A 23,261-nucleotide genomic window follows, 5' to 3' on the forward strand; every position below is an offset into this window, starting at 1 on the left:
TTAAATATAAAACTAATATTTTTTGGGCGCAAATTTCAGAGATGGATTTTATTAACATAATATTATGAATACTGAGATATTTGAAAATGGAAATAAAGGAAGTGAAGGATATGTTTCAATCAGCTTAAATGATGATGATCTAGCACATTTCTGTCCATTCTTGTCCGATAATAATGAAAATATCCTATTCTCCTTGACATGCAATTATCTTTCTTTAGGCCAATTTGAACTAGCAAGATCAAGCATTCTTCACCTAAGTGCATTCAACTTTAGGAAAGTATTTGAACTAATTTCTTCTATGATATATTATGGCCCTCCCCCAGACTGGCAGCTTTCTGCCACAATTCCCACGTCAGCACATTTTGTACTTGCATGTATAAGAGAATATGAATCATTTTTTAGAAATTATAATGTTGAAAACTACATAATTAGAAGGACTGAGCTTGATTTATTAATGGGTCAAATGATAACAGATATCTCTGATGCTAGAATTAATTTTGAAATAATTAAAAATTTAAGGAATCTATATTGTTTTGTTCTTCTAATTAATGGAGTTGAAGTAAAGGTTCCAGAACTGAAGATCTTGCCAAAAATTGTTGGATTGCCCTCATATCTAAGTAGGCTCCCTTCATTTTCAATCAGCTTGAACAAATTATTTGAAAATTTATCGACTGATTTGGTAAATGACAAGGAAAAGTATCTTTCTATTCAAATAATTAATGGAATGTTTGAATGCTTTAAGATCTCTCGAAGCCATTTTAATCAAATTGCAAAAATATTGATGAGAGATTATTCTAATACATTAAAATTTGAAACTAATTTATTAGAATACAATTTAATACTTAAAAATACATTGTCTTCTATAAGTACTAGCTTAAATTGGATTGTATTAAAGGGTTGCATTATTGATCTGATTTTTTTTAAGGAAAATTATGAAGTGATGTCCTTAAGTTCACTTTCGAAGCTGATCTCAAAAAATATTTCAATACTTAAATTAGAAAATACTTTCGAAAATCATGATTTAGAGTTTAAAAATTTCTATGAGCAAAATATTTCGTTAAATAGCCGTTTTACTGAAAATAAAAAGCCAGAGGACGTCATTTCAATAGTAGTTATAATGTTTTGCATAGTAAATCTATTTTCTAAATATGAACTGAACGAGGAAATTTTTGCCAAGTTTTTAAATGATCAGATTGAAATACTAAAGTCTTGTGAAGATATTTGTAATATATGCGCATTTGAATCCAAAGTAATTTCAAATGTTAATGGTTTATTTTCAGAAAATCCTTTTACGCAGTTAAATAACTTTCAAAGTATTCATCATTACATAAGTAATATAAATACAACTAAGTTCATTCAAAATGGCATATATAATGATTATATTGGGGCACTTGTTAATTCGAGTCCAGACCCAAATTTAATTTTTAAAATTGTATTAAAATTTGACAATATTTTGTTTAATATTAATTTTGGAATAAGCACTTATTTAGGAGTTTTTTCATTACCAAAATATATTGGAAATAAAAATAAAGTTATTTTACACCCTATAGTGATGGATGATTTTTCAATTCATTACAAATTTGATGAGAATCCGATTTTTTGGTGTGAGTACTTAAGGTATTTAAATTTATCTATGAACAAGTTTGAAGAACTACCTATTATTTTTATATCTAATTTAATGGACAAAATTTATAAAAACAAAAGAGATATTAATTTGTTTGAAGTTGCAAATAAAATTATTCTTTGTTTTCCCCATTTAAGAGCAATTTGCGTTTTCCTTGGTTTGAAAAATGATCCTATATTTAATTGGGAACTACTGAAGAACCTTTGGTTACCATTTAGATTTATGAGTGAAAATAACGAATCATTTATCGAGAGTGAAATTTTGTCATGCAATCTAGATGAAATATCGAGAAGACATGCAATATCAATGTTTATTTCGCAAAAAATTAATTCGAATAGTTGCAGTGAATTTAGATATAGTTCAGACAAAAATAATAAAGCAGTTTTCGAAGAAATAACTCTAAAAAAATCAATCATAAATTATTTTTTTGATAATTTCAACTTTTCCAAAAAATACACCACAATAAATTGGATGTCACTAGAAATATTTATTTCAAGTTTAATTGCTCTTCCTCTAACAATTGGTAGCGATATTTCGTTATTAACAAAAGAGAGAGACTGTATAAAATCATACTTACTACAGAAAGAAGTTTTTGAGATAATTGATGGAGAAGGAAGTTCAAGTTTTGGGTTAAATTTACAAAATGTATCTATCGAAATTGGAAATATTCAAACTAATTACTTTCATGACGAATTATTGTATTGTTTCTTTTGCCAAATTTTTATTTATTTAAAGAAAATTAAAATAAACAATTCTTTTAATAATTCTACAAACAAAAAATTATTTGATATTACACAGTTGTTGTACTATTTATTTATTTGGAGTAATAGATTGTCCAGAGATTATAAAATTGAAATGCTTCCAGTTATCAACAAAACCTTTGAAAAAACAATTTTGATGATTGAGTTGATCTTATTTTCATTTCCATTTAATGTTCCAAGCATGCCATTACCAAAAAACTTGGAAATTTTTACATGGTGGTATCGTTTTATTTTATTAACCCCATCAAGAGTATTTAATACTGGGAGGAAAATAATCAGTTCTAGTAAAAATTCTGAATGTTTTAAAAATTCGTTTGAAGTTAGGTGGATTATTCGTGAAGCTTATGAAAATAATCCATGGTATTCAAATTTATTTAGTTTTGAATCATTTTGTGTTTTGAATTATTACAGCAATTGTAATAGCGATAATTACTCAGAAATTTTACTTTCTCCTTCTGTTCTTCTTCTCAAGCTGTTATATATCCAGAACTATGAAAAATCAATTGAATTGATATTCAATTCAAAATTTTGCGTTAATGTCACACTGATAGTTTTGGACGGTTTTATTTTTCATACACTTTTTGAGGAAAAAGCTCTTAATAATAATCACAAGATTAACAAAATTTATGGAATAATTAAAAATATGAACAATGAAAGATTTTCAAATATTGATTCAATAAATATTAACAACGAATCTTTATTTTCAGTATTGGAGATATTTTTTTCATATGTTCAAAAAAAATTGGCTAATTTTGAAAATGAGATAGGTTGGATATTTTATTCTTTCTCTAAACTATATTTAGCATTCTTATTGATAGATTTATGTATTTGCTTTGGAAATGAAAATGCCAATAATTCGACGGAAAACATAAGAAGGGCTAAAGATACAGTAGAACAATATAAAAGTAATTTAGATGATAAATACAATTTAGTAGTTCATACTACTTTAGACAGGCTTTTTATATTTTATCAATCTTCTAGCACAATTTCTTTAACAAGGTATATTATGGAGATGGATACATTACCACAGCAGACTTCCCAGATAAAAACTCATTTAAATAGAATTCATGATAGAAAATTAATTACTACAACATTAACCCAGTCATTAAATTACTTATCTGGGTTTTCTTTGATTAAACCACAAGATGAAAATTTGATAAATATTAACCAAATTTTAGAACAAATCTTATTTTCTGATGGTAATAATTCTAGCTATCTATTTTCAGTACTTTATTATATAAAGTCTATAATTTCAGAATTATTTTCAGATTTGGATAAGTACAAAGCATTCCCAATATTAGCTTTGACTCCAAATGAAATAATTTCGTACTCTTTTTTTGAAAGAAAATTAAAAGTTGGTAGTAAAAGACTTTCGAGAATAATGAAGGCAGATTTGATCTCTGTAATAATTAAAGCTCTCAATTGTATTCATAGTTCAACATCAATTTTCAAAATTAGTGATATTAATTCTCATAGTGATATGGAATTTTTAATTAAACAACTTGATCCATTTAAAGGAACATTTGCACTTGTAGCTCACAACATTTCACAGTCAAAAAATGTGCAATATAGTTATTTTACATGGAATTTTGCTCTTGAAAATCGAATGAATTATGATCTTGAAAAAAAACAAATTATTCTAACTTCATTGGAATACCGTATCTGGAAATATGATATACATAGGCAACTTGAATCTAAGATATTTAATATCAATATTGATGAAATATCTGGATTCTTTTCATCCAAATATTTGGAGCATTTTAATTATGTATTCAAGTGGTTATCGATGATTGTTGTATTTTTTTTCCTAAATTATAATGATTTAAGTATTATAATGAAGAATTTTGAGAAAACAATTGGTTTATTTAACTTTTTGTTTTCAATTCATTCCATTAGTCGTGTTAATACTGTTGAAAAAGTTGTTCTGCAATTATCCAGGGAAATATTCAGAAATCAAACTCTAATCAACTTTAATTTGGATAATTTTAAACGAATAGTAAAATTAAATACTCCATATAATTTCTATAAATTGATATCTGAAGTTCAGATTGTATCAGATCCACATTTTATTTTATCTATCATTGAAATTACTTGCAAAAATATCAAACATAGTTATTCTAAAAATAAAAACTCAAATAATTTCAGAAAAAAATTTATCGAGGAAAATATCTATATAATTTTAAATATCCAGAGATTATTTTGTATTTCATATATTAAAAATTTTAAGAATAATAACGATGTGTGGAATAAATGGTTCATATTAATTAAGGAGTGGAAATCTACGAAAGGTATTATATTATTGCTGAAATATTCAATAGAATTGAAGATGTTCAATATAGCAAAGATGATATCCCGAGGATTGCTATTTAAAGTTATAGAATACAATGGGGATGATGAATATGCAGAGAAGGAATTGATGAAAAGTTTGTTTTTTGAATACAACTTTTTAGACGAAACACGAAAAAATAATTTCAATAATTTTTCTTTAGTTTCAAGTATTAATTATATACTGGAAAATATGGAAGATGAACATATTTTTCTAAAATACAACAATAAATTATCTAAGACAGTTGTTCCAAAATGGATTGGTAGTTTTCAAGGTATTGCTGGGTTTTTAAAAAGTAATGTTGACATAAATGAAAAATATATACTTATAGATGCCTATATTAATTCACAGAGTTCATTATTAGATGTCAACCAAATTAATGTATTAAAAACTATATTAACTTCCATAAAATTGTTGAAAGACCTTGGTATTAGGAATATTCAAGTGTCTCATTTATTTTCACCATATTTAATTATTAGACTTGCAATTATGACAAGGAATAGTAGATTGATTGAGGTACTAGAGAGAGATATTGATATTTTCCTAAAATCTGACGATATTTTGTTAAATTTAATTGAGGAGTCATTTGGAGTTATTGAAAATAAACAAGCACTTAAAGAAAAAATCAAAAATTCTTTTATTTTTGGGCAAGCTGACATAAATATGTGCTTACAATTATTCCCGACGATTGAAAACGATATTGAAGTATATCTAAATATAGAAGATTTTTCATCATATAACAGTGATATATATTTTTCTATCAAGCTAATTTCTATAATACCAAAAAAAAAAGCAATAAGTGATCTTTTATTTAGTATTTCTGATAAGATGTCAAACCAGCTCTACAAAATATTTAAAAAATCTATTTCAAATAATTCATTAATCCGTCCAAGGTTTGAATGTAGTAATAAACAGCTTTGGGTTGCTGAAGAGGGCTCATTAAAGACAATACCAGACAATCTTCATCCTTTTTCCAAATTTTCAAAAGCACAAAAAAACTCGTATTACATCAAAAATAAAAATTTAAATATATATAGGAATAAATTAAATTTATATAAAGAAAATAAATTTAATATTGAAAATGAAATTAGTATGGAAAATATTTCGAAATCGAGAATTTTACTTAGAAATTTAATTGTTTTGTTATCTTGGGCAGGCAATTATATTGGGAAAAGCGAATTTAATAAAGCAAATAAAAGTTTAAAATATTTATTTGAAATTTGGCAGAGGAATCCTGGATTAGCATTCTCATTAAAAGATTTGGTGTTTCTAAATGACAGTATTATTCGAATTCTGATTCTTTCTGACCGAATAAAGTTATTAAAATATTTGAGTGAAAATAACATTCTCCAATCAAATAAAAAATCCTTAGAAAAAAATTATGAACCAGCTAATTCAATGATTTGCAACTTAGTTGAAAATTCAATTACAATTTCAAAAATTAATCAGTATTATAACGGAAAAAATAATAATTTGAATCTCAATACTCTAAGTACATCTAGATCAAGAAATGAAATGATAATGGAAATATTTTGCAATAAATGGAGCGTGAATAGAGGAAAAATTACTAAAATTGAGAACTTAAATGGTGGCACAATGAAAATTATCGAAAATCTTATACTTCTAAAGCCTGATGTTTTGGATTTAAATATTTTGATAATAATGTTAGCCTACTTTTCTTGGGAAAAACTTCAAACGTATGCTGGTGGTCAATTAAAACGTACATTACACTTTGCATTGGAATCAATATTAAATTCTGAATTTTTCAGTTCAATATTTGAATTATATGAGGAATCATTTATCTCGAATATTAAAATTAGGATGAATGCAGTATATACTCTTTCAGACTTGGTTTCTAATTGGAAGGATTTTTCCGTTGGAATTGAAAACAATTCAGATTTCTTTACTAACTCTAATGATAACTTGAGTTTATCATATACTGCATTTTTTTTAGAGAGAATAACTAATTCTATTAAAAAAAATATATTCTTGAGAAATGCGAAAACAATTGGGACGATTAAAAGTATCCAAGTAAAAAAATTGAATAGTATACTAATTTATTATAAACAAAAAAGCATTAATAAAAAGAAATTCTTTCAATTTGATTTCATTAACTGCTTATTAATGCAAAATATTCCAAATCACTATTTTTTAATAAATACTTTCGTGAAATTAAATTTATGGTGGGAAGTGATGGTTTACATCTTAAGATGGAGTTTTGAGCTTGGACCTTCCAAATCAAGATCTTTAATAACTGAGAAAAAACGTGAATCGCAAACAAATAACGAAAAAACTTTTGAAGAGTTGTTTTTTGACTTAGTTATTAAAAAAGCTCACTCAAAAAATCAATTAAATTCTTTGATAAATGCAATGAATGAGGCTGTGACTTTAGGAGGTCCAAGAGCGGCCATAGTTGTTAAAAAGTGTAAATATGCAATACAAAAATACTTAGAGTGTAATGGTGCGTTGGAAATGTTATATACATCTTTTCTATCACTTTCAGTTTCAATTGAAATTCCTCATGCAGCTATGGGTGCAATTGCAATTCACCTTTCATTGTTGGACCATTTAAATATTGATTCAAGGGCTGGATACTTAGAATCGGCTTTGTATCACTTCAAAAATGCAAATTTGATATTGAAAAAAAAAAATAAGTCTGGTATTAAAAAAAATAAGCAGGTATCTCCAACAAATTATAATTATGAAAGAACAGCAGAAACTCAATTGCTTCCTCAAAGTTTAATGAATATTGGGAAATTAAGTGATGTGCTTATTCCATTTATTGCAGACATACCTATCTATAAAATTAACATCTCACCTTGGGGTGGTCTTTCACTACAAACCATACAGAAAATAATAAAGTTACTTGAGCTACAAAATTCCATTTTTAAACACTTAATAAGAGAAAGTGCATGTATATCGATTTTAAGTCCAAACTATAAGGATAGGAGGGACGCAATAGTTATTCTTTTCCTAGTTCGTGAATATCCACTTGCATTCAAGGCCTCAAACGTGCTTGAAATACCCCTAATGGAAGTTTTGGTACAGACGACTAGAGAACTGATAGTTTCTTGTCCAAAAAGCAGTTCACTTTACTGTTTCCTAGATTCGATGAAACTTTGGCTATCAGAATACGACTCAGATGCATTAATATCGAATGCAATAAACATGTGGATCTCAGAAAAAAAGATAAATCTCAATCATATTCCCGAATTTGAAAAAAACAGTGTAATGGAACTCATTAATAAGCTATCAAACCCTTTGAGTAGAAGTGAAGCATTTAACATGATAAATCCTTTAAAAAAAGTTGGAACCGATTAACATTACTTCATAATTAAAGATAACTAAGCAGGTATAATGCAAAACTATAGAGGATGAGCGCAAGTGGTAATTGATAAATTACGAAGTCATAAAATGTATTGAATAAATATATAAACCATTTTTTAAAATTTTTATTGGTTGATTTCATTGAAATATTTGTGCATGAGAACTCTGGTTTAAAAGACCTGTTTTGATTATTACATGGTGGTTTTATTTTAATCATAGAACATCTTATTTTCGTTTTCTGAGACGTATTACCTAATATTATATTGCTTTGCTTATTTAATGATGATCTATCTACAGAATTTGTGAATATTACCGTGTTTTTCGGAACAGTGTTCAAAATATCTTCTCCAAAATATTTCTTAGGAGTGGTTAAAAGTTTATTTGATTGTGAAAATGAGTGCTCTTTATATCTTTTTCTAATTGGGGTTCCATTTAAACAGCCATTAAGAAATGACTGATTCTCAGATTCTATATAATCCAAATGTTCTTCATAGTTCTCAATTTTGGCATTTTGTATTTTAATTAGCAGATTCGTTTCCTCAAGAAATGACAGATTTTTTTTTGTTCCATCTTTAGATAAAGTATTAATTAAGTTCAAATCATCTCTTTTTTGTTCTTTTGGTGTTTTGGAAAGAAATAAAGTGTTCATTATGTAAGATGTGAAATGAAATTTGCAAAAATGTGGGTGAATTTACAGCGGGAATATCAAGAATTAAACGCGTTTAACTCTGGAGATTGAGTATAAAAAAATTTATTATCCCACTTCCTTCCTTTTACTGGTAAAACAGTAATTCCTAAAGAATTTTTAACCCAAATCAATATATTGTAAACATACCTGGTCCAATACTGGATGAAAACCAATAATTATTTCTTTTTGCAACACTTGAATCTTTCCTGACCTCAGAATCTGTTAATAATAATTCAGCCTAATAAAATTAGTTTAATATTGTTGAATCTTTGCAAAACTCACTTTTGAATATAGAGATATTACCGCTGTTTCTACCTTAAGAATTCTATCTCCTATATTTACAACTTTAAATCCTTCTGCAATTAAATCTGTCAATTCTTCTTTTGTCCAACCTCCTTCGGGTCCAATAGCAAGAATAACTGGTCCAACGTGAGTTTGTAATCCTATCTCAGTAATCTTATTGCTACCTGTAACATCAGCAACAATTCCAATCATGCTTTCTTTAGAAAAAAAATAATTCCTAATAGTGTTATTTTTTTAATAAAAATGAAAAAAGTTCCTTACCTTAAATGTTCTAGGAAAAACTTCCAAGAAGCATAAACATAAACATCTGGACACAATGTTTTTGATGCTTGTTCAAGTCCAAGTTGTACAATTTCATCAATAGACTCTTTTTTTAACTTGGATGAATTTAAGTAAGACTTTTCTGATTTATCAGTACAAACAAAAATAATTCTTCCAACTCCGATTGTAACAGCATTTTGGAGTACCTTCTCAAATATTTTTGGCCTAGGAAGAGCAATTAATAAGTCGATCAAAGGATATTCATGTTTATATTGTTCTTTATGAATTGGTGTATCTAACTTAATCGTAACTACATATTGGAAATTATTTCGATTATTAATTTCCGAAATAGGTTTTCTGGGTTTAATATTTACTTTTTTGCTTATTTTTTCAATATTGGATATGTTATATATTGGTCCACATTTGTTCGTTCTATCTTTATTAGTTTCTTTTCTTATTATTTTAGTTACTGTTGCTGTTCCTTTTCCAGAGTTTTTAACTCCTACATTAAGTTTTGAACCAATGTCAATTTCCAGAACTGAGATACAATGATTGGACTGCCTAGAAGATAACTCAACAGTTAGATCTTCATTAATATCTTTTTCATCAATAATGATTAAATTCATTGAAATTTATTACAATTATGTTACTGCTATGGCGGTATAATCTGCATTAAGACTAGATCTCCTTACATGGTGCAAAAAAAAGATACGATCATAAAATAAAACTAAGCTACCAAAGAACTGGGTTTCGTATTTAAAGTGCATTTATTTTTATTTATTTAAAGATGCCTTTAAATTTTCAAGATGATCTATTTTCAATAACAAAAGATCAAAAAAAAAACATTAACATCAAAAGGTACGTTACAAAATCATTAATTTTTTCAAATAATAACTTTTCTCAGTTTAATAAGAACATCTTTTACTTTTCTTTACAGTATTTTTATTTTATCAACCGCAGTTTTAGTTTTAAATAAATATTATTCATTTCCTGGAATTGCTGCAATTGGTAGGTTAATAATAATTAATTAAGTAATCTCAAATACATATCCTAAGTATTTAATAGTGGGATTTTCTTCTTTTTATATGTAATTATTGAATGGTTTAATCTTCCAAAATTTTTGAATTGGAACACTTCATATTTTTTGATTAAAAGAAAACTTTATAAATCATCGAGAATTTTTCAAAAAAAAATTAGCAGATCGTAAGTTAATAATATTTTAGAATATTAATAATGATTAGTAGGTATTTGAAAAACTCAAACCTTAAAAAAAATGAAAAGGAACTAGAAGAGTGTATTGAGATAGATTGTAAAAGCGGAAGTTCGGAATCGTTAAATGAGACAGGAATATTTAATTATGCATTTGAACATTCAATAATTCCAAAAGCTGCTTCAGATGATTGGGTAGCTGCAATACCTCGAATACAGAAACAAGTGAGTTTTAATTTTTGAATTTGGGATTCATTATTTTTAGGTTATGAGCAACGAATTTTATTCTAACAAATTATTCACGTTAAAAGGTGTTGAATTGATTCATTGGGGAATTCATACAGGCTACCCAAGTTTTTCCCAATCGATAAAAAGCACGTCAGAAATAATAAATTCATTTGTTGAGATGTGTTTTAGGCAAACACAAACCCCTGCATATCAAACAGGTAAAGTTTAATTTAACTTTTATTGTTAAATTAATATTTTCAGGTCATATTGTGAAATCGATGTTGTGGTCCGGGGTTTACATTTGGGCAACAACAAAGATGTATCGTGAAAACAATAATGATCCATGGAATTTCAAACTTATTCCAGAAATTTATTATTTTTTTGAATCGACATTTTTGTGGATGCTTTCTTATGATTATGTGATTGGTACGCACTAAAATTATTAATAGGAAAATTTGATTATTTCTTCAGGTTTAATAGCAATTTGGTATAGGAAAGAGAGTACAATACGCTATATCTTCAGTTTTTATCAAATTGTTGACTTTTTGTCGCTTCCTCCGTTTTTATTGTTTATAATTACAATAAGCCCACAATACGAATCAAGCCAAAGCTGGCTATTAATGTAAGTTTGGAAATATTTTTTTCAAACTTTAAATACCCCGGATTAGATTTGGATGGTTAAGATTTTTAAGATTATTTCGGACAGAAAAAGTGTTGGATATGTTATTTCCACATGTTTCTGCAATAAAAAGAAGAGTTATCGGTAAGAATTTTTTTTTTCCTATGGAATCTTTCACAATAATAAATAGGAATTTTTGCAGGAGCAATAACTATCATCCTAACTCATGCTGGTGCAATATTCACAATAGAATCCCCCTCCGAAAAAAACTATAATAGCTTGTTTGATTATTTATATTATTCAGTTGTAACAATTGGTACAGTAGGTTATGGTGATTTTTCACCACAAAAAAGAGAAGGAAGACTTGTTACAATAATTGTAATTACCCTAACTCTAGTATTACTTCCACATGAATTTCAAAGACTAAAGGAAGCACTAAATACACCACCAGATTCAATTGGGTCATTTATTAGAAAAAATGATACATATTTGTGTATTATTGGTCCAATTCCACCAAAAGTAAGTTAATTTTATTCTTTACGTTATTTTAACACTTCTTAAAGCAGTTGTTATTCATTACAAAAAGTCTTTCTCTGCAAAAACAAAGAAGATTCAAATCTATAGTTCTTGTAACACCAATACAAATTTTAGAATACCAAAACATAGTCAAAATATCACAACAAAGAGGTTATATTCGATTAAGTATAAAGCAAGGTTCTCTAGGATCCGCAATAAATAACTTGGTACAGTTTAGTTCTTTTGTTTTAATTTATGGATCAGAGAAACCGGTATTACATAAGGGTATTATTTCTAATAAAGGAACGTATAAAAGTGATTTTGATGCACTTATTACTGTAATTTGTAAGCGATAAATTGAACTATTATGATTAATAATACAAATTTTAGGTCTAACTAATCTATTGGGGATAAAAGAAAAATTTTTTCTTGTTTTTTATTCATCACAAGTTGCAAGTTTATCAAAGATAGCTGGTGTATTAGGGAGCCTATCTTTAGAAAATTTAAAAATTAAATTATTAAGTAAATGCATTAGTAATTGTCCAGGGTTTTTACCAATAATACTACATTTAATTATACCAAAGAATGAAAACATGCTTAGAAGACTCCAGGAACCTCCAAAAAATACATTTTTTACTAGTAATATTGATAGATCAAAAATAACCCCATATGAATGGAAGTGTAGATGGAGGGGACTTCATTTTAAGGTTCACACATTAAGATTTCCAAACTCATTTTTTGGATATCCAATACAAATTTTTACGAAGTATATTTACAAACATTTGGGAATATTTTTGATTGGAATTTATTGTCCTGATACAAATAGAACTTATTTAAACCCTCATCAATATATAATTGGAGATACTTCAAATATTTGTTATGAGGGGTCAAATTACCTTGGGATTGTATTATCTTCTAGTATTTCACTCGTGAAAAAAGCAGAATTATTGGAATCACCAAAAAATTACACAGAAGAGCTTATCAAAAAAGTAGGGAGAAGGAGCTGTTCTCCATCGAATGTATTTCTAAATAGAACTAAAAAATTAAAGTCAAAAGAATGTATTGAAAGCAAAGATCAGTTGAACATTGATGATTGCACCATAATATCCGAAATTCATAAACATCCTGATTCAAATGATCCTGATAAAAATTTAATAAATAAGAATTTTATGAATATTAATGAAACTGGGAAAAGTATACAAATTAGTCAGCATAATCGTGAATTTACAAATATAATTCAACACTCAATTTCTTATGACGACCAATGCTTATTTGATCAAATAAAAAACATAATTTTGCCTAATAATTTCGAAGAATCCATAACAAATGTGACAAATATTAATAGTAAATTTGATATGTGCAAAATAAATTCTTCTAATACAGTTAGTTTTTCTCAATCTAATATAAACTTGTTACATGAGGTAAATACTAGCATTCCAGTAGTTTCAAACTATTTAGAAGCAGTTACAAAAGTTTTCACAAACAAAGAATACCCAATTGTATTGATTATTGGATGGTATGAAAGGATTGATATGCTCATAAAGTTAACCTTTTCACTTAAACCCTCAAATTTTATTATTTTGTGTGAAAAAAATATAGAGTTGAGTTTTACAAATGATGACTTTTTTGGAAAAATTGCCCAAATATCTGGTGTTGGCACAACAGAAAATGATTTAAAACAAGCTGGAGTATTGATAGCATCAAGAATTATGATTTTTGATTCAACAGGAAATCATCCAGATACAGATAAAGAAGAATTAATTAACGTTAGATATGGAAAACATGCCATTAGTTCGTGGATAGCAATATGTTATTTATTCTCCAAATACAAAAAGAAAGATAATTCTTGTTTAGTGGGATCCCAAAAAATGCCACCTTTGACCATTGATATTAAGGAAACGGATATTGGGTTATTATTATTTCAATATTCTGATGATTGGTCAACCAGAATTGATGGATCAGCTTACTCTGTCCCATATAAGAACGACCTAGATTTTTTTTATTCAAGACAATTTCTTAGTGGACAGTTTTTTGTGGATAATATTATTGATTCCCTAGTTCCTTTTTTAGTTCCAATATTAGATAAAAATCCAATAAATAAATCATTTATTAATCAAATCATTTATGGAAACCCAACTTGTAAACCATTCGGAAATATTAGGTATAATAACGAAAGGAACTGCAATTTGCAAATGGAAGAAATCCCATTTGTATTTGCAAATTCTACATTTTATAGCTTATTTTCAGTAAGTTGGTTTGCGCTGTAATAATTATTAATTTATTTTTATTAAATAGCAACTTCTTAAACATGGCAGGCTGGCTATTGGTATTTACAGACCAATTAAAGTTGAGGATAATCAATTTAATAAAAAAAGAAATATAAAAAGCCAAAAATATTCTCCAAGTTTAGGAGATTTAGAGTCAGTTATTAATGAAAGTTCCGTGAAGGAATGCTTTAATTGTGAAACTCACATTATAATATCATGCCCACCACCAAAATTCAAAATAAATTTAGGAGATTATGTTTATTTCTTATAATGTAAATATTTGATATATATTTATTAAAATAATTATTTCTATTTAATTAATTTCTGGTAGATAGTTATTTTCATCAGTATTTAATAGGTGTGTGCACACCAAAGTTAAAAAATTTAAAAATTAGAAAATAAATATGTGGGGATTCATAGAACAATTAAGAACAAAAGCAGGTGGATTTGTCGACTTATCCAGTGGAATTCTTTGTTGTGCAGCGTTTGGAAGTTTATTACTTATATTTCGCAAATACATCCCGCATCCATCTGAATTCTTTCCTTTTAATTGGTTCTTTTTAAAATTTGGTATTCATAAACATGAAAGTTTTAATTTATTATTGGATATTCTTGAGGGAGTTGATATTCCAGAAACAGGAAAATATTCAATAAGAATTAAATGTGGTAGAGAAGCCGACGATTCTTCAATAACTGTTTGTTTGGAAGATGTAAACAAGGTGACTAATAATCTTGCAAAGTCATTTAAATGTTGCTGGAAAGAAAAACGAATTATTCTTGTGAGGCAAAGAGAGAACTATCTATTTATTGAGTTGATTAGCCATGGTACTTTCACTAGTTCTGTAGTTGGAGAATGTAGAATTAGCATTATGGATATAATTGATGCAAAGTTTCCAAAAAAAGTGACATATAGTATTCAAAAAGATAGGAAGGTTGTCGCAAAACTATTATTATCCTTTTATAGAATTTCTGCAAACATAATTGTTGAGGATACAAACCCAGTTCTATTTCAAGCAATGATTAATTTACAAACGGATGCAGACATTTCAGGCAATAAATCAATTTATGCAGATTTTGACAAAATGTCAGAAAAAGAGCAATTAATATTCTTCTCTAAAGCGTTACAAGGAAATCTGTATTATTTAGAAAATGGGAATAAAGGTAAGTAATCAAAGCATTTTTTACTTCTGACTTTTTTTTTTTCTCTAGATAAGCTGAGAATGTTTTATTTCAGAGCAGTGGAAGTTACATTTAATAGGTTAGTTAATGAAAAACATTAATTTAGTAGTTATTAATAATATTACAGATGGGAGTGGTGCTATTGGGCAAGCGAAGGAGATTATTTAAAAGGAAGCAGTAAATTAGGGGGATACCCATTTCTTGCTATGAGTGTGGTAATTCCAGATAAGACAGATAGAGATCAAATATACATTAAGTACCATGATTTTTATGGGATCCATGATCTTTTTTTTAAAGCAATAGAAGTTGACAGAGATGTATGGTCAGAAGCGATCTACGAATTTATCGAAAGAGTAAGTTAGATCTAACACTACAAAAATTATTAATAAAATATTTTTAGCTAAGATCATACCTGGACCATATAAAGGATGGCGTTATTAATGCTGAACAGCCAAACATCCATTTGAAAAACACCCAACTTTCCAACCCACTTCTAGAACAACCATTTGTTGTAAACCTCAACTCCTGTAACGAAGATCAAACAAGCACCATCAATCATGAAGCAGTGGTTGAAAGGGACAGACGAGAAACGAGGGGTGGATCCACAGCAAAAAATCAGAGAACAGTAAAAATATATATACAGGGGGGCCCCGAAGAGCATGTTAAACATGTTAATTCACCAAATTCAATAAGAAGAATGAAGATGGAAGTAAGCCCATTAAAGTACGAAAATGAACCACTAATATAAATACCGAGCCACTGGAGTCTTAAATCTCAAAGACTCAGAAAAGCCAATATAAATCTACGATTCGCATCAGTATCTCAGATACTATCTAGCAACTGAACTTCCATCATCGTCCTCGAGTAAAAAAGTTTACATTTTTTTGTTCAGACAGGGATAACAACAATACTCAACCATCAAAAGTTGATGTCTGTAGGTGTCCTAAGAAAATCATCATCACAAAATGTAAACTATTAGATTTAGGAACTAAAACAAAAGGCATTATCGAAATATACTGCCATAGAGAGTTTCAAGTTCCAACAGATTGTAGCAACATTCTCTTCAATACCGATTAGAAATATACAATCATTATTGTACACACTAGTTGCAATGTGACTATCGTGCGTTAAAACGAGACAATAAAATTGAGACACAAGTTAGAGCGGCTATTTTTTTTTTGCGAATGAAAGCTTGAGTCTGGTCGAATTATTTAATAGAAAGTTATTTAATTTAGAAATTGCAGTTGCTGCCTGTATCTGAGTGGAGAAATCTACAAATGCAACTTGATGATTCTTATCTGAGTGATTAGAACTATTAAATAACTTTTAAAACTTACCGGTATGAAACGAAGTTCTTTGAATCCATTCAAGTGGCTAAACAAAATATATAGCTCTTCTTCTTTACACATCCCCATCTCAATCTGTACAAACACCGTATTGCTTACTTCTTGTGGGTTCATATTATTTGGAGGTTTATTGTACCGAAATAAAAATGTGTCATTAGTTTGCATTTCTAGTCTTCCTTTTAGGGAATTTAATGTAGACTCGTTTTTAACGAGAGACTGAGCACCAAATTTTTTGTGTTTATTTGAATCCATAAAATTCGCATAGTTAGTATCATATAAAACTTGATTGTTAAGAGTCTCAATGTGGTTTTTTTCAGTGGTTCCCAAAGTCTGTAGGAAGCCGTTGTTTCTGGCATTTTTTAACCATTGAGCCAGATATTGTTTGTACAATTCAATGCGAGTATATATGGACTTTGGTATCATCTGGGTCTTAGAATTGCGAGTTTGAACTGCAATATTTCTATTTTCTGACTCTTTAGCGGCAAATGAAACATTGACATACTTCCCAAATAGTTGCGTTCCAATCTCATTTTTCACAGCATTTACGGCAGAATCAGCATTAGAAAACGTTACCCATGCTTGACCTTTCCTAAAGTATGAATTGAACGTTTTAATTGATTCAATCTTGCCATATTTTTCAAAAATCCCTTCAAGTGCCAATTTCTGCTTGGAAAGAGATACACGATCGTTTAAATTATTAATATAAATTGTTCTATTTACGTCATGATTAGATGGGCTACTTTTAAGTTCTTTAATAATAGTCTTTCCATCCATTAGATAATTTTTTATTACGAAACAAATACATTAAAAATTCGAATTAATAATAGTTTAAAGCGCCAGTTTGATTTTTGATATTAATTCTTTAGGATGAATCACGATGCAATAAAAAGCCTGGTATTAAATACAGCAGAAGAATATAAGCATTCACTTGGTAGCGATTTTAGGCTAGTGTTGAAGGAAATAAATCAGTTAGGTGATATATCTGTGGATGACCGTTTTGAAAAAAATAAAGTTAAATTTCTTTTTTCTCTCAAAAAGGGCAAAGAGAAATATAAAATTTCTACATATGTAAATAGAGAATTTCTAGAGAATAGTAAATCTTGCATCAACAATAAAGATATAAAGAAATCATTTAAAATATCTGTACTGGCTTTCTGGGAAGTTTTGGGTAAAAAAAAGGAGCTTTTCGAATATTATACTGAACTTTTTCAAGAGAACGATATTTCATTATTCAAAAATAGCGAATCTCACGATATATTTTTTTCTAACTGTGAAGGTTTGAGGGATAAGTTAGTTCCCTCTTGTGATATAATATCATTTTTCGATATTTTTTTACTCTCATTGTTCAGATTCACAATACCTCAACTCATCAGACACTTAGGCTGGGATGAAAGCATTTCTCTTAGAAACTCACTTATAGAACATATAGCGTCTGAAGAATGCTTTAAGAATGCAGACGATAGCAGTACAGACAGTGAGTCTGAAGAACATAATGTAAAGAAAAAAGTAAATAGAAGATACTAAAAGTAGTATTAATTTTCAAGGTATAAGTAGTTATTACTATGAACCATAGGTAAATCTAGTACTAATAGAGTTGATAACGCCGATTGACGCGCAACAATTTTCAGTTCAAGATAATACCGTCATATTTGGACTGGAACCATTGCATAGCTTCGTCCTTTGTAACCCTCCCATGTTTACCAACCTTAGATCTGCATTTTCTTCTTAAACTAACACGGTTGCCTGGTCTAGTCAATTGCACGAAGAAGTCCATACCGTAGATACCGGTGCTGGGGTCGTATTTGATACCTAGATCAATATGTTCATCTATTCCAAACCCAAAATTACCAGTTGTAGAAAAGTTCCTTCTGCGGAGTTCATATTCCTTCACTTTTAAACCCTTTTCGAGAATCTCCTCAGCCTTATCACCACGAACAGTAACGTAACATGATATCTTCTCAGCTCTACGAATAGAGAATGAACGGATGGTGAAGCGAGCCTGGCCAAAAACAGGTTTCTGGTCAGTTAACTGTTCCAATACCTTCGCTGCACGGGTGAGGCGATCACCTGACTGGCCAACGCTAATGTTGATAACCAGCTTCTCAATTTTGATATTTTTCATAGGGTTCACCTCTGCTGTCATATTGAATTCTAATGATTTAAATCCTGAACAATAACTTAGGGATGTATCGGATGCCTGTACAAACTGAAATTTAAAAGCCAGTTACGTTGACCTTATTTAAACGTCTCTAGACACTTATTTGAATAAATACAAATTGTTTTTGAGACAGGTTTTCGTCTCAAAAGCGGGTAATTTAATTGCGCGCGTTGTTCTTTTTATTTGATAAAAAAAATATATAAATTACAGTATGAGATAAATGTCAAGCAAGAAGAAAAATGCAAACAAGGTAAGTGGTACTTATATTTGTTGTTGTACTAGAAATACTTTTGTTATCTTAGAAACAAGACCAGGATCTCGAGGATTTGGATGCGCTATTAGCTGAATTTGGTACGGTTGATGATGCCGAGGTAAAACAGGAATTACAAGATCCTAAGGAAGCGAAAGTAGAAGAAAATGTGTCTTCACAAACTCTAAAAAATAGACTTAAGAAGCAAAAAAAGAAATTGGCAAAATCACAAGCTTCAGCTACTGAGGATGCTAGTTCAGAGACTAGTAATGCAAAACACAAACCTATAAGTGCAGCTGCTAAAGCTGCAGCGGAAAGATTGAGACAGATTCAAGAAAATGAGCAGGAGATGAGAAGAAAAGAAGAGGAGGAGAAAAGGAGGGAGGAGGAAAGACTAAAATTGGAGGAGGAAGAAGCAATGCGTATTCAAGAGGAGAAGCTTCTTAAACAAAAACAAAGGAAGGAACGTAGAGAGCAGTTAAAAGCTGAAGGAAAACTCTTATCTGCTAAGGAGAAAGCTGAAAAACAAAAACGTGAGCAATTTGTTGAGTACCTTAGACAGCAGGGCGTAGTTTCCACAAACGATGGCAGCCTTGTTAATTCAACTATCAACAGCGGTCTTGCAACAAGAAAGAAGAAAAATAATAAATCTGGCCAAAAGGAGGATGTTTTTTCTGCAGATAATATAGAAGAGAATGAAAAAAACCATAGTATGGAAACTCAGGCAGTTACACAAGAGTTTGTATTAGATTCATGGGAGAAAGTGATTGAGAGCGAATTGGAACTGAAAAGTACGACAGACGTTTCAAAAAAAAATATAAGCGATCCACTTTCACCAAAGAAGATCGTTAGCATCTCAGATATTAGTCATATTGAGCATATTGTGGATGAATCGTATGAAGATATGGGATTTAGATCCCCAGTTTGTTGTATTTTAGGCCATGTTGATACAGGGAAAACAAAACTCCTCGATAAAATGAGAAGAACGAATGTTCAGGATAATGAAGCAGGTGGAATAACTCAACAAATTGGTGCAACTTACTTTCCACCTGAAATGCTCTCTGAACAAGTTAAAAAAGTTGAAGCTGATTTTAAATTACAGATACCTGGATTACTATTCATCGACACTCCTGGTCATGAGAGTTTCAATAATTTGAGATCTAGGGGTTCATCCTTGTGTGATTTAGCTGTTCTTGTTGTTGATATTATGCATGGACTTGAACCACAAACGAGAGAAAGTATTGGGTTGCTTAGAAGCAGAAAGTGCCCTTTTATAATTGCATTGAACAAAATTGACAGACTTTATGGTTGGATTGAGCATAACTGGTCTTCTTCAAGGTCAGCGCTTTCGATTCAAAATGATAGTACTAGAGATGAATTTGAAACTCGTCTTAATAGAGTTCTTTTGGAGCTTTCTGAAGAAGGTCTAAATTGTGATATATATTGGAAAAATGATGATTTCAGAGGTAATGTATCAATTGTACCAACTAGTGCTGTTACTGGAGAAGGAGTGCCTGATTTAATTTATTTAATTGCTCAGCTGACTCAAAATTATATGGGTCTCAACTATTTAAAATTGAATACAAGTGAATTAAGCTGCACAATACTTGAAGTAAAAGCTATTGATGGCTTGGGTGTAACAATTGATGTAATTCTCACATCAGGAATATTAAGGGAGGGAGACACAATTATTGTTTGCGGACTTTCTGCTCCAATTTTGACTACAATTAGAGCACTGCTGACTCCTCAACCAATGCATGAGATGCGAGTGAAGGGTGAGTATATACATCACCGTTTTATCAAAGCTTCAATGGGTGTAAAAATATGTGCGAATGGACTTGACGATGCTGTTGCAGGAACACAGCTATTGGTACCATCGAAGAACTCAACTCCGGAGGAAATCGAATCATTAAAAGAAGAAGTAATGAAGGACATGGGAGATATTTTTAGTTCTGTTGATAGGACGGGGAATGGAGTATATGTAATGGCTTCAACTCTTGGGTCTCTAGAAGCTCTATTAGTTTTTCTAAAGTCTTCTAATATTCCAGTTGTTGCTCTGAATATTGGTACAGTTCATAAGTCTGATGTCAGAAGAGCATCTATTATGCACGAAAGAGGTTTTCCTGAAATGGCAGTTATTCTTGCCTTTGACATCAAAGTAGATACAGAGGCAGAGGTTGAAGCTAAGAAACTTAATGTTAGAATAATGAAGGCAAACATCATATATCACCTTTGCGATATGTTTACTAAGTATTATACTGATGTTCAAGAAGAGAAAAAGAAGGAGAAATCCCAGAAGGTTGTATTTCCTTGTATATTAAAAATTATCCCTCAATACATTTTTAATGCTAGAGATCCAATTATTTGTGGTGTTTATGTAGAGGAGGGTATTTTAAAGCCAGGAACACCTCTTTGTGTTCCTGACAAGGACAACTTGATGATTGGCCGTGTAATAAGTGTAGAATTTAACAAGAAACCCGTAAATGAGGGGAAGAAAGGCCAAGAAGTTGCTATTAAGATTCAGCCTTTTGCATCTGATACAAACATCACGTATGGTAGACACTTCGACCACAACGACAAACTAGTTAGTCGTATAACAAGAGATTCCATTGATATTTTAAAGCAACACTTTAGAGATGACCTATCTAAGGATGATTGGAAATTAGTTATTCAATTAAAAAAAACATTTGGAATTCCCTAATTAGATTATATTTAATTCTGATATATTAATTTTAAAAATTTTTTTTGGATGTTTAAAGCTCGCTTAGTTCGATTTTTTCTGTATTTTTTTTAGCGTTGGATTTTAAATACTAGTTGAGCTCATCAACCCGCACCCTCCAATATTTCGTACGTTAGGTTTCCAGTTTAGTATAATATTCATCAATTATCCTAGATAAATTTGGAGATGATTAATCTAAATAGTGATTATGTATAAATTATTGTTGATACGCTACTTTCTCTGGCAAAGTAATGGATATTGATCTTCCTATTTTTGAGTTTAGTCTCGAAGATATTGAGAAAAATGAGTTCAAAGCTTTAGAGAACAAAGAGATTGGATTTGCGGAGGATAATCCAGACGATTGTGATAAATCGGTTATATTAGAGAATATTGGTTGGAAATCTCACTGCTATGTTGAAATTTTGCCATTCGACTTTTGGGATGTAAATGATTCACTTGAAAATACGATTAATTCAAGAAAAATAGTCGGAATGGGATGGGAATTAGAATGTAAACTAACTAAAATGGGGTATAAAAACTTTAATAAATCCTTGATTGAAAAATATAATAATTTATTTTCCAATATTATTTTTAGGACTGGAGATAAGCTTTGTAATTGGGCAAACTACAAAAATTTTACTCGAAAGAGATTAATGAAGTTATGTATTAGCGGAATTCCATCTGAAATTCGAGGTCAAGTTTGGTGTTATTTGTTAGGAAGCGATCGAATGCTGAGAAATAACTTGAATGTATATTCGAATGGGTTAAATGCAAATATTGATAAAAATGTTGAAAATCAAATAATCTTAGATTTGCACAGAACTTTCCCAAACTCAAAATATTACTCTATTTATAGCAGTTTTAATAAGTTTGATGCATTAAGTCGAGTTTTATACGCATTTGCATCGTATGATAAAGCAATAGGCTACTGCCAAAGCATGAATTTTATTGTCGCAATTCTATTAGTTAATATGAAGGAAGAGGCAGCGTTTTGGTCTCTAGTACAACTGGCTAGCAGTAATAGAAACAAGGAGTTTATGTTGTGTGGCTGGGGAGATTTAGAGACATATTATGGAGAAGGGATGGATGGAGTAATACGCGACATTGTAATTTTGGAAAGTTTGTGCAGACAATTTATTCCCGAAGTTTCACAGAAATTAGAAAATATAGGAATAGACTTTCAATGGTTTGCATTGGAGTGGTTCCTCTGCTTTTTCGTTACATCTTTGCCTTTGAGATCAATTATGGAGATATTGGATCTTATTTTTTGTTTTGGTAATGATGTTTTATTCAATATTTCTATTGCATTATTGGATATAAATAGAAAGAAAATACTTTCGTCTGTAAATATGGAAGAATGTATGAGCATTTTGAAAAATATTGCAAAAAACACTACTGATCCGTCTAAATTAATTAGGAAAGCAATGAAATATAACATTTGCAGAAATCACGTGCAGAGGTTAAGAAAAGAAAATCAATT

The 23,261-nt window shown here is 29.5% G+C and overlaps 11 protein-coding genes across 11 annotated transcripts; 6 read left to right on the forward strand and 5 right to left on the reverse strand.

Annotated features, from left to right (window-relative positions):
- Window positions 1-64: 64 nt before the first annotated feature.
- On the forward strand, window positions 65-8,032 carry ELE39_002357 (uncharacterized protein; the record flags this gene model as incomplete). Its single annotated transcript, XM_067345207.1, has 1 exon — window positions 65-8,032. One exon carries the CDS (start codon window positions 65-67, stop codon window positions 8,030-8,032), a length of 7,968 nt encoding a protein of 2,655 aa, XP_067201975.1.
- Window positions 8,033-8,045: 13 nt separating this feature from the next.
- ELE39_002358 (uncharacterized protein) lies at window positions 8,046-8,687 on the reverse strand (the record flags this gene model as incomplete). Its single annotated transcript, XM_067345208.1, has 1 exon — window positions 8,046-8,687. The coding sequence occupies one exon, from the start codon at window positions 8,685-8,687 to the stop codon at window positions 8,046-8,048; it is 642 nt and encodes a 213-aa protein (XP_067201976.1).
- Window positions 8,688-8,978: 291 nt separating this feature from the next.
- On the reverse strand, window positions 8,979-9,221 carry ELE39_002359 (RNA methyltransferase; the record flags this gene model as incomplete). The annotated part of the gene is made up of 1 exon (XM_067345209.1): window positions 8,979-9,221. The coding sequence occupies one exon, from the start codon at window positions 9,219-9,221 to the stop codon at window positions 8,979-8,981; it is 243 nt and encodes an 80-aa protein (XP_067201977.1).
- A 65-nt stretch (window positions 9,222-9,286) lies between these two features.
- ELE39_002360 (RNA methyltransferase) lies at window positions 9,287-9,916 on the reverse strand (the record flags this gene model as incomplete). The annotated part of the gene is made up of 1 exon (XM_067345210.1): window positions 9,287-9,916. One exon carries the CDS (start codon window positions 9,914-9,916, stop codon window positions 9,287-9,289), a length of 630 nt encoding a protein of 209 aa, XP_067201978.1.
- Window positions 9,917-10,077: 161 nt separating this feature from the next.
- On the forward strand, window positions 10,078-14,400 carry ELE39_002361 (conserved hypothetical multi-pass transmembrane; the record flags this gene model as incomplete). Its single annotated transcript, XM_067345211.1, has 10 exons — window positions 10,078-10,148; window positions 10,228-10,298; window positions 10,346-10,493; window positions 10,535-10,724; window positions 10,765-10,945; window positions 10,989-11,153; window positions 11,537-11,865; window positions 11,913-12,207; window positions 12,253-14,108; window positions 14,158-14,400. 10 exons carry the CDS (start codon window positions 10,078-10,080, stop codon window positions 14,398-14,400), a joined length of 3,549 nt encoding a protein of 1,182 aa, XP_067201979.1.
- Window positions 14,401-14,533: 133 nt separating this feature from the next.
- ELE39_002362 (putative transmembrane protein) lies at window positions 14,534-16,056 on the forward strand (the record flags this gene model as incomplete). Its single annotated transcript, XM_067345212.1, has 4 exons — window positions 14,534-15,290; window positions 15,339-15,387; window positions 15,436-15,661; window positions 15,709-16,056. The coding sequence occupies 4 exons, from the start codon at window positions 14,534-14,536 to the stop codon at window positions 16,054-16,056; spliced, it is 1,380 nt and encodes a 459-aa protein (XP_067201980.1).
- A 523-nt stretch (window positions 16,057-16,579) lies between these two features.
- ELE39_002363 (U1 snrnp) lies at window positions 16,580-17,428 on the reverse strand (the record flags this gene model as incomplete). The annotated part of the gene is made up of 1 exon (XM_067345213.1): window positions 16,580-17,428. One exon carries the CDS (start codon window positions 17,426-17,428, stop codon window positions 16,580-16,582), a length of 849 nt encoding a protein of 282 aa, XP_067201981.1.
- A 93-nt stretch (window positions 17,429-17,521) lies between these two features.
- ELE39_002364 (uncharacterized protein) lies at window positions 17,522-18,178 on the forward strand (the record flags this gene model as incomplete). Its single annotated transcript, XM_067345214.1, has 1 exon — window positions 17,522-18,178. One exon carries the CDS (start codon window positions 17,522-17,524, stop codon window positions 18,176-18,178), a length of 657 nt encoding a protein of 218 aa, XP_067201982.1.
- Window positions 18,179-18,278: 100 nt separating this feature from the next.
- Window positions 18,279-18,797, reverse strand: ELE39_002365 (60S ribosomal L11; the record flags this gene model as incomplete). Its single annotated transcript, XM_067345215.1, has 1 exon — window positions 18,279-18,797. The coding sequence occupies one exon, from the start codon at window positions 18,795-18,797 to the stop codon at window positions 18,279-18,281; it is 519 nt and encodes a 172-aa protein (XP_067201983.1).
- A 235-nt stretch (window positions 18,798-19,032) lies between these two features.
- On the forward strand, window positions 19,033-21,763 carry ELE39_002367 (Fun12p GTpase translation initiation factor IF2; the record flags this gene model as incomplete). Its single annotated transcript, XM_067345217.1, has 2 exons — window positions 19,033-19,062; window positions 19,115-21,763. 2 exons carry the CDS (start codon window positions 19,033-19,035, stop codon window positions 21,761-21,763), a joined length of 2,679 nt encoding a protein of 892 aa, XP_067201985.1.
- A 269-nt stretch (window positions 21,764-22,032) lies between these two features.
- Window positions 22,033-23,245, forward strand: ELE39_002368 (TBC domain containing; the record flags this gene model as incomplete). Its single annotated transcript, XM_067345218.1, has 2 exons — window positions 22,033-23,183; window positions 23,239-23,245. 2 exons carry the CDS (start codon window positions 22,033-22,035, stop codon window positions 23,243-23,245), a joined length of 1,158 nt encoding a protein of 385 aa, XP_067201986.1.
- Window positions 23,246-23,261: the final 16 nt, after the last annotated feature.

This window comes from Cryptosporidium sp. chipmunk genotype I (assembly GCF_004936735.1).
Source record: "Cryptosporidium sp. chipmunk genotype I strain 37763 chromosome Unknown contig_26, whole genome shotgun sequence".
In the NCBI taxonomy this organism is placed as follows: domain Eukaryota; phylum Apicomplexa; class Conoidasida; order Eucoccidiorida; family Cryptosporidiidae; genus Cryptosporidium; species Cryptosporidium sp. chipmunk genotype I.